General features: G+C 27.8%; 1 protein-coding gene and 1 non-coding gene across 3 annotated transcripts; one reads left to right on the top strand and one right to left on the bottom strand.

Moving 5' to 3' along the window:
- Window positions 1-157: 157 nt before the first annotated feature.
- Window positions 158-13504, bottom strand: LOC108560177 (protein rhomboid). 2 transcript variants are annotated; one of them, XM_017917628.1, is made up of 4 exons: window positions 13085-13504; window positions 3446-3694; window positions 567-896; window positions 158-494 (listed from the first exon to the last, which is right to left on the bottom strand). In XM_017917628.1, the coding sequence occupies exons 2-4, from the start codon at window positions 3626-3628 to the stop codon at window positions 207-209; spliced, it is 801 nt and encodes a 266-aa protein (XP_017773117.1). In that variant the 5' UTR covers window positions 3629-3694; window positions 13085-13504; the 3' UTR covers window positions 158-206. The 2 variants fall into 2 exon arrangements, with proteins under 2 accessions (XP_017773117.1, XP_017773116.1); XM_017917627.1 differs by lacking the exon at window positions 13085-13504 and adding an exon at window positions 7323-7474.
- On the top strand, window positions 1885-1966 carry Trnas-gcu. Its single transcript has one exon. It is a non-coding gene; the product is annotated as a tRNA-Ser (tRNA).
- Window positions 13505-15300: the final 1796 nt, after the last annotated feature.

Genomic DNA, 15300 nt, shown 5'->3' with positions numbered 1-15300 from the left:
GATATAAAAGTACAAAAGTGCAAAAATACTTATAACTTTTAATATTGTATACACTTAATTATTATTAACCTGAGTACGTATGATTGCGTTTTTTTTTTGAACAAAAACAGAATAACATTTCTAATAACATCAACATAATTAAACAATTAACATTATGAGCTTGCACATTGGAAATTAAACAAAAAAAAACAAATTTCATAAACAAATTATCGAAAGTCTAGACAATCTAAAACTATAAGTGAAATGATTAAAATGACTAGTATGGCAAACGCGAAGATTCTGACGAACTTTGACGTGTTCTTGTCTTGGTAACTGTGTCCGTAGAAGAGGAGTCCAATTATGCAACCGGTGACAGCGCCGAAGAGATGTGCGGCCCACGAGATTTCCGGATACTTGATGACTTTGCAATGGATCACGGTGTACGAAATGTCTGAGACGATGATCACTATGAATGCGCTGCAATACGATTTCTTGTATTTGATCATGGTGAAGTTCTTGAAATAAGTTTAATATTAGTTGTTGTTGTTTTTTTTTTAAATATTTTTTTAATTTATGAGTTTATTTACCAAGACGTAATAGGATATATTCGAGGCTAAAATCGCGTAAACTCCGGCCGATGCTCCAACTAGTAGTCTGGAACGTACGCAGACTGCTCCAAGGGCTCCTCCGATTCCACCCCCGATGTACACTAGAATCACCTTCCAATTAGGCTGAGTTTTCTCCAAGATTATACCGAAGAAGCATTGCGGAATGACGTTGAGGAAGAGATGCATCCAACTGTCGTGCATCAGCATGTAACTGATGAAACGCCAGAGCTCTTGCTGTTTCTTAGGCTCAAAACGTAAAATCAGTTGCAGTCTGTTATCCATTTTCAAATCCAAGTAATACATCAAAATCTACAAAATAAAAATGTAAAAATTATAATTGTTATTATTAATATAGTGTATTAACGAACTAGAGACATCCACGGCGTCTCTTAGTCCCATTATTATATAAACATATACATAAGCATAAAGGAATTTCTACCATGATCCTAGTTCGATACACTTTAATATAAACAAAGCGGACCAAGCGTAAACAATCCCATCTATACTTCTATACCTTTATACTGAATTCAAGTCCTTATTATAAACACATAATGATCATACAATCGTAATCGATAATCTTTTTCATATAGTGGACAAATGCATAGGATTTTGTCCCGGTCTTATAATAAACAAAACAACCAAGGCCGAATCCCGTAGGAATGCTTAATCATCAATATATACAAAGCCCTACTACCAATCACAACTCCCACCCCGTATTAACAAGAATTAACTTTGTAAGTAGAATAAGTATTTAGAATTAGTCTCAGTAAAACCTTAATATGATGAGCAAAGTCTTAGTCAATTTATCAAAGTATCTACATTGTCTTAAAAAGGACCCCAAGAGTACCAACTATTATAATAAACTTGTTTAAAACCAATTGAATTCCTACAACTGAGACTTCATAACGACAACACCAGACAATATTCCACCTTGTTCAGAATTCCATCTCTGGGTATTAATTCATCAGTAAAAATATTTACGTTATGTTTTCTATATCGAAACGATTACGACTATATTTGACATAACCATTAAGAATACCAAGTGAATTCATGATGCGAATATATTCGTCATAAGCGCTACGTTAAACAAGAGACCACGACGGATATATACGTCATAATTTGAATTATTTAGTTAAAAATGCAGAATATAAATATGAAATAAATTTATTTAGTTGTAGATACAAGTGTTACGTAAATATTTGTTAATATTATGATTAGGTGTATCGTTATCAGCGAGTAAATGATAAGCAATAATCGAGGCTCCTAGTATATATCATACAGTGCATATTACTTATAGGACGAGGTGGCCGAGTGGTTAAGGCGTTGGACTGCTAATCCAATGGGCTCTGCCCGCGTGGGTTCGAATCCCATCCTCGTCGGTTGATTCTTTTTTTTAATAACTTCTTAGCAACAATTAATAATGTATAAGCTGTTATTATAATTTAAATATGTTATACAATAATTTTATATAATAACTAGATATTGTACAGTTAATGTATGACAGTATCTAAGTTACATAACTGTCATCTGTCAATTATTGACAGTTTACTAATTAATATCTTCACTTTCTATTTACGCAAAATAATTAGATAATTGAAAATAACATATACGAAATTGCAATTTTTCCAATCCGTGTACTGACAGATTTGTTTGTTCGTCAGTAATAACTTGTCAAAGTTAAATTAAAAAATACAATTTTAAAAAATGTCCTTATTCTTTATTAAATTTCTCAACAATCGCAAATGTCAATCAAATCATTGAATATGCAAATTAAAGATGAAGTTATGGTCTTTCCAATGCGTCTCTTAAAAGATTCATGGATCGCGCTGTTCATCTATTATAAGCTGTCAAAATTGATTATACAATGTCTTCATCTTTCATGTTATTATAGTACTAGTTATCCATTCCAACTAATTACGTCATTGAATAAGAATCTTAAGCAGAAAACTATCCAACTTTAAAAATTTCACATAGTAAAATTAAAACTTTGAAAATTATGCCTCATAGTTTATTTGTCAGTGTCAGTTTTTGACAGATGTTGCGTTTACTCGTTTTTCTTCACAGTTTATTTAATTACTATAAAATTATATATAAACTTACTTCAAATAGTAATATCAATTATTTTGGACTTATTTTCTAAAATTAATTACTAATTAATTCCTCTATATAATCATAAATATCAAAATAATTATATTATTCTATGACATTTTCTATCTAAGTAATGTAATTATTTATATTTATATAAGAAATAATTGTGTTTTTTCCCTCTTTGAATTCAATTGCTTCAAAGCACGAAAAAGGCTTGCTCAGAAACACAATTCAATTCCCTTGTATCATCAAAACCCATCAAAGTCGTGCGTTTCTTAGACTCGATTATGTTTTATGTGAAAGAGGGTCGAAATAACATGTCGCCAGGTTCATTATTTTTTATGTGCAACATTCACTTTGTTTTCATCACCATATACATAAATCATTAACATTAAATAAACGTTGTCTACACAATTTACGATGACATTCGTTATACATTTGTATCCTCTAACTCTGTTGCCTAGCAACGAGTAGTTCGAAGCAATGAGTAAACAGATCTTCTCTCGGATCTTGTTTATTATTGAAACTATTTTCAATCTGACCCAAAATCCCAAGTGTATGATCCAATTAGTCATTTACATTGCACCATTTCCTTCAAACTCATCGGATGTTTTATGCAATTCAAACGTTTTATTTATATGTATAATAACAGTGCGGTCAATCCCGACAACCATAAACCCGACAGTATCAAAATCCCGACAGCATAATACCATGATTATGGTTATCGGGATTACGAATATATAATAAAATTTGTTCAAATATAAACTTACTTGTAAGATGGAAATGATAATGAGCATCTTCGGTATGTATAAAGTGCTGTACCATTTGACCTTCTTCGTGGGTTGAGGGATGTAGTAATTGGACGTGACGAAGACACCGTTGTCCATGGATCCGGGGGTCGTGGCAGGACTTATGAGGGTCCTGTTCTCCGGATCCTCCGACCCGCCGCTCATGGCTCCTCCGACAAACTCGAACGCAGAAAGACGCCGTACGGAACATGCATACAGGTCGACCTTCGTCTGCAGAAAAGAGAGCAACAAACGAAACGAAATTCACTGTTTACATTAGTATTTTAATCTTCACTATCAAAATCAATGTCGTAAATAAATAAACAAACTAATTGATTATATACCAAAATTCACTATCTCTGATGCAATAACAACTTTATCGATTGTTATCATCACGGATATTGTGATGATAAAAACCCAAAATTTATAACGAATCTTCGTGTTAATGAGTACTTTCCAGCAAAATCAAGTTTATTTTCGTGTTACCTTTTCATTCACGTTCACCTTAAATTATATATTTATACAAGGTAAACAACCAAATTATAAATTCATATATCTGTTATTAATTTAATAACATACTCAAAAAATAACTAATTATTGTTACGTTTTGTACACAATTTCTTCAATAAAACTAATTTAATGAACTAAGCCAAAATGTTGATGAATCATAAAATATTTTTGATTAAAAATTTATAAAATTATTGTACAAAAATTAAGAAATTCAATGATTGAAGTTTCATTGATTGTTTTGTGAACTTAACACAAGTTCTTCAATAAACTTTAATAAGTTTACAAATCTTATAAGAAATTAAGAGATTCAAGGAAGTTTCAAATAGACTTTTTTACTTAACACAATTGCATCAATATATTTCAAAACTTCGATTTTATGATGTAAATGAAAATGATTTAATTAGTAATAACTAAGTTTAAAAAAACGTACAAAATGAAGAAAAAATTCTTATAGGAACCGAAGACTTATTTTACTTAACACAATTGCTTCAATAAACTTTGAAAGTCTTTTAACGTAGTAAATGAATATGTGACAAATATTTCCATTTAGATATTTCAAAATTACTGCAAGTAGAAATAGTTTAGTTTTTTTGTTTAAAAATTGAGATTAAAAATCTTGTAGGATATGAGGAAATTAAAAAATGCTTCAAGTATACTTTTTTTACTCAACACAATTGCTTTAATAAACTTTGAAACTAATTTAATAAAAGACATGAAAATGTGACAACTAATGGACATTTTGATATGTCCAAATTACTGCAAGTATAAATAATTTAAGTATTAATTAGTTTTATTTAAATTTGTACAAACTGAAGAATACATTCTTATAGGAAATGAGTTGGTTGAAAAAAGTTTCTTAAATATACTTATTTTACTTAACACAATTGCTTGAATAAACTTTGAAATTCATTTAACAAAGTAAATAAATATGTGACAACCGAAAGACCGTCTATTGAAATCCCAACGTTCGAAATGCCGACTATATCAAAATCTCGACAATCCGAATGTATCAGAATCCCGACAACCATAATCCCGACAAATATAATCCCGACTATATCAAAATCCCGACTGTATCAAAATCCCGACTGTATCGAAATCCCAACGTTCGAAATCCCGACTATATCAAAATCTCGACAATCCGACTGTAGCAGAATCTCGATAACCATAATCCCGACAAACATAATCTCGACTATATCAAAATTCCGACTATATCGAAAATGTTTACAATAACATTTTTAAATTATTTCGGAGCGTAGTCGCCTTGTGCTACACTTTTATTATTAATAACAATAAATTATTATTAATTTATTTGATTTTGTTGAATTATTCATAATAAACCTTAACATTATGAAATAATCTCAAATTTAATTAGATTATTAATTGTTATTATTTATTATTAATAACAATTTAAAAGTCACTACGCTCCGGAATAATTTAAAAATGTTATTGTAGATATTTTTGATATAGTCGGGATTTTAATACAGTCGGGATTATGGTTGTCGGGATTTTGATATAGTCGGGATTATGGTTGACGGGATTTCGATACAGTCGGCATTACAAACGTCGGGATTTCGAACGTCGGGAATTTGATTGGCGGTATTTTGGTTGACGGGCTTGCGATTGCCACCGGTGACAAATAATGACATTTAGATATTTCAAAATAACTGCAAGTAAAAATAGTTTAGTTCAATTTAAAAATTATGATTGAAAATCTTGTAGGATATGAGGAAATTCAAAAAAGCTTTAAATATTCTTTTTTTTTACTTAACACAATGGCTTTAATAAAATTTGAAAATAATTTCATGAATTAATGCAAATTTGACAACTAATGACATTTCGATATGTCAAAATAACTGAAAATATAACTAATTTCATTATTACTAAACGAGTTAAATCAAAAAAATAAGAAAAAAAAGGCTTATAGGTAATAAAGAGGTTAAAAGAAGCTTCAAATAGAATTATTTTACTTAACAAAATTACTTCAATAAAACTTGAAAATAATTTCATGAATTAATGAAAATTTGACAACTAATGACATTTCGAAATGTCAAAATTACTGAAAATATAGCTAATTTCATTATTATTAAACGAGTTAAACCAAAAAATGAAGAAACAAGTCTTATAGAAAATGAAGAGAAGCTTTAAATAGACTTAATTTACTTATCACAATTACTTCAATAAAATTTGAAAATAATTTCATGAATTAATGAAAATGTGACAACTAATGACATTTCGATAGTCAAAATTACTGCAAGTATAAATAATGTAAGTATTAATTAGTTTTATTATATTTACAAAATGAAGATCAAAATCGTATAGGAAATGAAAAGGTTCAAAGAAGATACTCAAATATATTTATTTTACTTAACACAATTGCGTTAATAAACTTTTAAATTAATTTAATGAAGTACATGAAAATGTGAAATTATAGGAAGTGAAGAAGTTCAAAGAAGCTTCAAATAGACTTATTTTATTTAACACAATTACTTCAATAAAACTTGAAAATAATTTCACTAATTAATGAAAATTTGACAACTTAGATTTGTCAAAATTACTGAAAATATAACTAATTTCATTATTATTAAACGAGTTAAACCAAAAAATGAAGAAACAAGTCTTATAGGAAGGGAAGAGGTTCAAAGAAGCTTCAAATAAACTTATTTTATTTAACACAATTACTTCAATAAAATTTGAAAATAATTTTATGAAAATTTGACAACCATTGATATTTTGACAACTAGTCAAAATTAATTTGATTATTAATAATTAATAAAACTAAATAAATAAAACTATAGAAAAGTCTTGTAGGAAATGAGGAAGTTCAATGAAGTTATTCGATTAAAAAAGGAAAAACAAGTTGTAGAAAAAAAAAATACCTAAATTAGGTATACGTTTATATACGAAGGTCAACGTAATTATTTAGAAAAAAGGTGAATCAAACGTTAAGTTAACAAAAGATAAAATTATCATTCATGCTGATGACGTATTAAACTAATTACATAATCATACATAATCAATAAATAAATATTTTTTTGTTAGTGAATTTAGAGCAACAATTATTATGACTATTATTTGCTGCCTCGTGAAATGAAATATAATTAGTATATAAGATTAAGAAATAGCTTAGTTTGCGCGTTCAAGGACCGAATAAGAGAAATACCAGATGAAGCAGATTATTTTTTTTTGGTAATCTTATGAACAGATTACTTTCAATCAAAGTCATTGTTCTTGTACTTTCATTAAACTCTTCGTCTGCCGCTGAAACTTGATAGTAAACCATTAATTAATATAATTTATTTTCCTTTTATTTATTAATAAAAACAGTGTTTAAATCCATGAAATTACTTACTTAAGATTTTTATAGACGTGAGTCATTGCTTGGAAATGGTAATACAATCATTTTTTTTTCCTTCTAAACAAAACACTTAATTTTCGTTTCACATTGTTTTCACTGATAACTCAAGAAAAAGTAGCTAATAATAATCCTCGTTTCTATTTTTTCCTTTCAAGAAACTCGTGCGAACATCACTAGGTATGAAATGATTGTATTTTGTTTTCGAAACAAGTACGAACTTGGTCGGGGAATTCCTGACGTTTGGGTTGCCTAGGCGATTCTTCATAATTTTCAAGATCCTGGTGAACGCAACAATAACCATGGAAACTAATGTCATCAGATGTAAATGAAATTCCGAGATGAACCGCATTGCAATAAATAAAAATAATAATGCAATTCTTAATCAACGATGTTCATTTCTATGCGAACTACATTAAACGTAATTAACTAACCGGATTTGATTGCATCATCGATACACAATGGATTTAGTTTCCTCTGGCATTGAGCGTAAAAATAAATTACAATAAACGTTTCCGAATAAACGCTCAATTGTTATTCTTTACGTAACGTATAAATAACAAAAACATACCATATTTTGTTGTATAATCAATTGTTTTACCATACTTGATGGATATTGATTATTATTTGGTTTGCTTTTAATTCAAACAAATTTATACTAAATATTATTGGGAAAGTCATCAGGAATAATGATTTCCGGTACGTGAGATGTTTTTGTATACGTTTCCTCTTTATACCAAATCTTTTGGGGTAAGTACTCCCTCGTGCAAGAGAAAAAAAAAGCTTAACAGAAGAGGGAGAGTGCGTCGAAAGACCAATAAAGGAATCGAGCTTTCATCCTATTTAGTCCTCCCCTTCAAGAAAAGTCCAATAAAAAATGATTGAAAGTGAATCCAATTTGAGGAAGAGATGCGTTACGTAATTGAGTTTATTTACTTTCAATGTATCTCAAGTATGAAAGTTTCTTTAGTAAAATTTATAAAGTGAGTTTTCTAGAAAGTTTCAATAATATCTGCATATAAAATTTGAGTTTATTTCCTTTTAATGAATCTAAAGTATCAACGTTTCTTTAGCAAAATGTATAAAGTGAGTTTTCTAGAAAGTTTCAATAATATCTGCACATACAATTTAAGTTTACTACTTTTTCAATGAATCTAAAGTAACAACGTTTCTTTAGTAAAACATATAAAGTAAGTTTTCGAGAAAATATTAGTAATATCTGCACATGATAATTGAGTTTATTTCCTTTCAATGACTTTCAAGTATCAAGATTTCTTTAGTAAAATGTAGAAACTGAGTTTTCTAGAAAGTTTCAATAATATCTGCACATAAAATTTGAGTTTACTTCTTTTTCAACGAATCTAAAGTATCAACGTTTCTTTAGTCAAATATATGAAATGAGTTTTCTAGGAAATTTCAATAATATCTGCACATGAAATTTGATTTTACTTCTTTTTCAATGAATCTCAAGTATGAAAGTTTCTTTAGTAAAATGTATAAAGTGAGTTTTTTAGAAAATTTGAGTTTACTACTTTTTCAACGAATCTAAAATATCAACGTTTCTTTAGAAAATTCTATAAAGTTTCAATAATATCTGCATATAAAATTTGAGTTTACTTCTTTTTCAACGAATCTAAAGTATCAACGTTTCTTTAGTCAAATATATAAAGTGAGTTTTCTAGGAAATTTCAATAATATCTGCACATGAAATTTGAGTTTAATTCTTTTTCAATGAATCTCAAGTATGAAAGTTTCTTTAGTAAAATGTATAAAGTGAGTTTTCTAGAAAGTTTCAATAATATTTGCACATGAAATTTAAGTTTACTTCTTTTTCAATGAATCCCAAGTATGAAAGTTTCTTTAGTAAAATGTATAAAGTGAGTTTTCTAGAAAATTTGAGTTTACTACTTTTTCAACGAATCTAAAATATCAAAGTTTCTTTAGCAAAATTCTATAAAGTATCAATAATATCTGCATATAAAATTTGAGTTTACTACTTTTTCAATTAATCTAAAGTAACAACGTTTCTTTAGTAAAATGTAGAAATTGAGTTATATAGAAAATTTCAATAATATCTGCACAGAAAATTTGAGTTTATTTCTTTTAAATAAATCTAAAGTAAGATCGTTTCTTTAGTAAAACTTATAAAGTGAGTTTTCTAGAAAGTTTCAATAATATCTGCATATAAAATTTGAGTTTACGTCTTTTTCAATGAATCTAAAGTAACAACGTTTCTTTAGTAAAACAAATAAAGTGAGTTTTCGAGAAAATATTAGTAATATCTGCACATGAAATTTGAGTTTATTTCATTTCAATGACTTTAAAGTATCAAGATTTCTTTAGTAAAATGTAGAAACTGAGTTTTCTAGAAAATTTCAATAATATCTGCACAGAAAATTTGAGTTTATTTCTTTTAAATAAATCTAAAGTAAGATCGTTTCTTTAGTAAAACTTATAAAGTGAGTTTTCTAGAAAGTTTCAATAATATCTGCACATACAATTTGAGTTTACTTCTTTTTCAATGAATCTAAAGTATCAACGTTTCTTTAGTATAATAAAGTGAGTTTTCTAGAAAGTTTCAATAATATCTGTATATAAAATTTGAGTTTACTTCTTTTTCAACGAATCTAAAGTATCAACGTTTCTTTAGTAGAATAAAGTGAGTTTTCTAGAAAGTTTCAATAATATCTGCATATAAAATTTGAGTTTATTTCCTTTTAAGGCATCTAAAGTAGCAACTTTTTTTTTTAAATATTTTAAAGTTAGTTTTCTATAAACTTTCAATTTATATATGCACATAAAAAATTTGAAATTTAAGTTTTTTTTTAATGAATTTAAACTAACAAAGTTTCTTAAATAAAATGTATAAAGTGAGTTTTCTAGAAAGTTTGAGTTTACTACTTTTTCAACGAATCTAAAATATCAACGTTTCTTTAGCAAAATGTATAAAGTAAGTTTCCTAGAAAGTTTCAATAATATCTGCACAAAAAATTTGAGCTTAGTTCTTTTTCAATGAATCTAAAGTATCAACGTTTCTTGAGAAAAATTTATAAAGTGAGTTTTCTGGAAAGTTTGAGTTTATTTCTTTTAAATAAATCTAAAGTAAGATCGTTTCTTTAGTAGAATTTATAAAGTGAGTTTTCTAGAAATTTTCAATAATATCTGCACATGAAATTTGAGTTTATTTCCTTTCAATGACTTTAAATTATCAACGTTTCTTTAGTAAAATGTAGAAACTGAGTTTTCTAGAAAGTTTCAATAATATATGCACATACAATTTGAGTTTACTTCTTTTTCAATGAATTAAAGGTATCAACGTTTCTTTAGTAGATTTTAAAAAAGGAAGTTTTCTAGAAAGTTTCAATAATATATGCATATAAAATTTGTGTTTATTTCTTTTCAATGAATCTAAAGTTACAACATTCCTTTAGTAAAACGTATAAAATAAGTTTTCTAAGAATATTCAATAATATTGAATAAAACAAAAACAATTCTTGGAACAATAAACAAACATAAATTACTCATTCAACATTTTTTTCTTATGCAACTTTTTTTAAGCGATTTCAAATGATATCATCGAAGACCAAAGCGCTAAGATCTTTATTTCTGGACATTATGGAGACAAAGTCTATAAGTTATTTCGGGACTTCCTTTTCCTCTCATCTAAAATGTGTACGTTTATACGAAACTCAGACTGCTGGAAGTAGTAGTATATAAAACATAAAAATAGATGCGAGCATGCATTGTCGCGGTACATCTATAAGAGTGAAAAAGAAATCGTTTACTCTGTGACAAGGAAAAAAAATAATAAACAAAAACAAAAAGGTGGAAAATTCTCGGCAATTAGCATTGCACGTGGAATTGCATCAGTCAACATCAGTGAAAACCCATGCACTTCTTCTGTCCCAGCACGTATTTCCAAGAATAAAACGTGTATATTTCATTACTATTCAATATTTATTTATAATTTTCTATGTATTTTTTTTTGTAAAATTTATTGCAAATATTTTGAAATATTATTTGATTTTAGTGATATTTATTAATTGATTTTATTATTGCGATAATCAGTAATTTATAATGTAATTTGTAAATTGTCTTAACTAAATGTACATTAATTAATATAGTGAATTGTAAGAAAAATGACTCGCTTAACGAGAAGAAAAGTCCTGGATTTTGCGCCTTCTACATCATTTTTAAAACTTGTATACACATATTATATGTATTTTTGAATATGTTTCACTATACGCATTTTTTTTTTACGGATTAAACTCGTTAATCCTTGTTCTACTGTACTAATAATAACTATTTTCTTGAAGATTTTTCTATATATAATTTATTTCATTGTTTTTCCATTGATTTAAGAGCCTTAATAATTAAGGTTGAGGCGGTAGGAAGAACAGAATTTGAATTTTCACCTGGACTATGATCTTCAGACCTTTACAGTCTGCGATTCCTTTGGCAATATCATCACCAATTTTCTTTGGGGACAAACCTAGAGGACCGACCTTTGAGACCAAGGAAGAAGTAACACCTACTTCTCCACCAACGCACCTCAAATATACGTATTTAATTTCAGTGGAATCGAATTTTGGTGGCATTTTGACACTTTTTACTTTAAAAAAAAGCCTTCTTGGTGCCGATGTTTGTGGATTTCGTTGCGAAAAATAACAACCTGTCACAATGGAAGCATGGATTCATTTAGTATTTGTAATATTTTGTGTAATTTGTGAATCAAACTTCTTCATTAATTGTTGAATTATTAAAACAAGAATTTTAGTTACAAAATTATTTTCTTAAATATTAAATAAAAAAAGTAATTAATTTAGATTTTGGATTGATTTTTTAGTAGTGATTAAGTAGTATAATATTTTCTTGAAATGTTTCAAAATTTTCATCATTTTTTCTTAATTTTTGATGTAAAAACTTATATTCATTAATTGTTATTAACACTAATAATAATCATTTAAATTGCAATTACAAATTTTCTTGATTTTTTTTAAACTACTTACTATTTTATAAATGAATTTCTAATTAATTTCATATTGATTTTTTAACTATTAAAGTTTGTAATTTATAGAGTAATTTATGAAATTTTAGCTGTATTAATTGTAGATTGATAACAAGTTATATTCTTTAAAAGAAAATCTAAATTAATAAAAATAATTATTTATGAATATTTTTGCAAATCATTTTATTGATTGATTTTGTAATTTACAAAAGTTTCTAATGTGTATGTGTAATGTAAATTTTCTGAATTTTTGAAGGAATATAAAAGTTGAATTATTTTATGAACATTTTTACACAATAACAATTTTATATATTGATTTTAATATCAAAATTTGTAATATTTTGTGTTATTTGTGGAACGTTCTCTTCGATAATTGTAAATCTATTAAAACTAATACTTGTAAAAACATATTCCTAATAAGACTTATAAGAATAATTGTTAAAATAAATAATGTTTATTGATTTTATACATAATTAATAAGTTGATTTAAGTAATGCTGATGTGTGTAACATAATGAACCGTTAACTTCAGTAATTGTTGCTTAAATCAATTTTTGTTAAGTATAAATTATTTTCTTGAAGAGATTTGAAAATGTAATTATTTGATGCAATTGATTTTATAAGACTGATATGAATTAATTGGTTTTAGGAGCGGTATTTCGTGAAATTGGATATGCAAACATACGTTTAAGAGAACTGCAATGTTGAAATTAAACACCGGACTTCTATTAAGTTAATGAGTGTGCACTTACCACATAATAGCATTAATTTTGAACGCGGAGATATTAACGGCCTTCCCTCCTGGGAAACACTGGCAAAAACCACTTTAAACCACTATATTTCCATCATTCGCATTTCTTTTTTTCGATTCTATTTGTTAAATTATTTTTATTACGAAGAAACGTTTGCAATGCGCGACACAAGCAAGTGGAGAGAATGATGGGAAATGAGGAACCCTTCGAGCACAAAAACACGCGGACTATATTTATATCATCCGAACGCGGTGGTAAATAGACCAAATAATCGTAGCTTAGACCTGAAGCGCGTCGGAATACGGCGCGCGATGGAAATTAGGTCTCCTTTGGAAAAAGGAAAAGTGAAGGATTTTCTTTTTTTTTTGCAAACAAAAAAAAATACAATTCCCGTCGCGTCGTCGACTCGCTCGCACTAACTAACCATCATCACTAAAAACTGTGTAAATATTTCCATTAAGTTTACTATTTTTAATCTAGGCCCCACCAAAACCCCGCTTTTCCAGCCGAGCCATGCCGAAATATCGCGCGTTTCTCTAATAGGAAACGGTCATAAATTTCAGATTACTTCTGCCATTATCCAGACAAGAACATACATCTGGATTTATTACCACAATCACGACTGGTTTCCGCTTAAGATATTCGTCATCAAAGAAAACCGCAATCAACATTCCTCGATTTACGAAATTTAAAAAAAACAATTACTTTTTAACTTAATGTCAACAAAAAATAAACTTTGGACAATTCGGGTCTATATCGAAATCCTGACAATCGAAATCTCGACAATCATAGTATCAAAATCCCGAACATTTTATCGGATTTTGGCAATCCTCAATCAACTTTATCAGTGTCGGGATTTTATTCCGAATCGGTATAATTTCTATTAAAAGTGCACGAATTCAAACAATAATTAGATTTAAATAAAATCATTACCTTGGTTTACCTGCTTTTCGTTACTGCAACAATTAAAAATCTCATCATTATACTAATTTAGAAATATGTATGGACACACGTGTGTTGTTGTTTTTTTATTATACAAAAAAAATGATTGTATCAATTTAAGTGCTTTTACGTTTTTGATATCATATTGTGTTTATGTTTTGGGAACAACTGCTTTGTGTGTTGCAGGGTTGTTTTCGATGTGAGGATGCGACGGGCGCAGGACTGGCGGGTGTTCGGTCGTCCTGGCAACGGCGTGTCTAGTCGCGAGGGTTGAAATGGGGATGTTGATCTTTCGACTTCTTAACTGAGAACGAAGCCAACGTCACGAGCGACACGCGTTTCCCCGGGTTGCGATTACATCGCTTTTGTTTTTTATGTAATATCAGCTGTCTTGATCCTTTTTCAAGGATCATCCACTTTATTAAACTTTTGCTGTCAAAACATAACAAAGACAAAAGAATACCGATTTCATTATTTGTAAAATGCAGAGCGAAGTTGATGTTAAACACAGAATTAAATATATTTTATTATGAAATTTTGCGGGAAGCTAAATTCTGTTCGAAAACTAAGGTATTATTATATTAATATATTCAATTTTACTAAATTTTGTGTATTTTTATATTAATTTTACATGTTTTATATTTTAATTATTTTAGCATAATTAAATTATGTTCATATATTTATATTTTATTGAAAGAATGTGCTATAATTGCAACTAAATAAATAATTTGTCACCAAAATAACGTAAAAATTTTCATTATATGTAATATGAAAAGCAAAGTTAATGTTAAACACATAATTAAACATATTTGATTATGAAATTGAATTGTGCGGGAAGTGAAATTTTGTTCGAAAACTGAGGTTTTTGTTTTGTTTTGACTTTGAGACTCAATTATTTGGATATATTCTAAAAACATATAAAACACATAACAGAAAAAGTTATAAGACAAAACTATTCAAAATAAAAATGTTTCATAATAAATATACAAATTTTATTTATTTGCAATAACTACAAAACACATATATAGTTTTAATAAACGAAAATACAGTGAAATCTCCTGTTTCAAAAATAATTCGTTCCTTAAGACAATTTGAAAACCGAAATTATTTTCTCCATAAATAATGAAAATGTTCATAATCTATATCTTTGCGTATCTATACACAAACGTTTTATAGTAGTAATTCAAACATTAAAAGTATATAAGAGAAAACCCCTTAGAATACATAAAAACTTAAGTTATTTTAAATTACAAAATAATAATAAAGTCCAGGTT

This window comes from Nicrophorus vespilloides, unplaced genomic scaffold (assembly GCF_001412225.1).
Source record: "Nicrophorus vespilloides isolate i.1.1-1 unplaced genomic scaffold, Nicve_v1.0, whole genome shotgun sequence".
Classification (NCBI taxonomy): domain Eukaryota; kingdom Metazoa; phylum Arthropoda; class Insecta; order Coleoptera; family Silphidae; genus Nicrophorus; species Nicrophorus vespilloides.
The sequence above is the reverse complement of the archived record's forward strand: the minus strand, read 5'-3'. Positions and strand labels throughout refer to the sequence as shown.

Excerpts from the sequence above, each read along its gene's own strand:
- LOC108560177 (XM_017917628.1), bottom strand. The coding sequence starts at position 3,628 with ATGAGCGGCGGGTCGGAGGATCCGGAGAACAGGACCCTCATAAGTCCT. Across the intron at positions 897-3,445 it reads TTATCATTTCCATCTTACAA|ATTTTGATGTATTACTTGGA; the intron begins GTAAGTTTATAT and ends TTTATTTTGTAG. Across the intron at positions 495-566 it reads ATATATCCTATTACGTCTTG|AACTTCACCATGATCAAATA; the intron begins GTAAATAAACTC and ends ACTTATTTCAAG.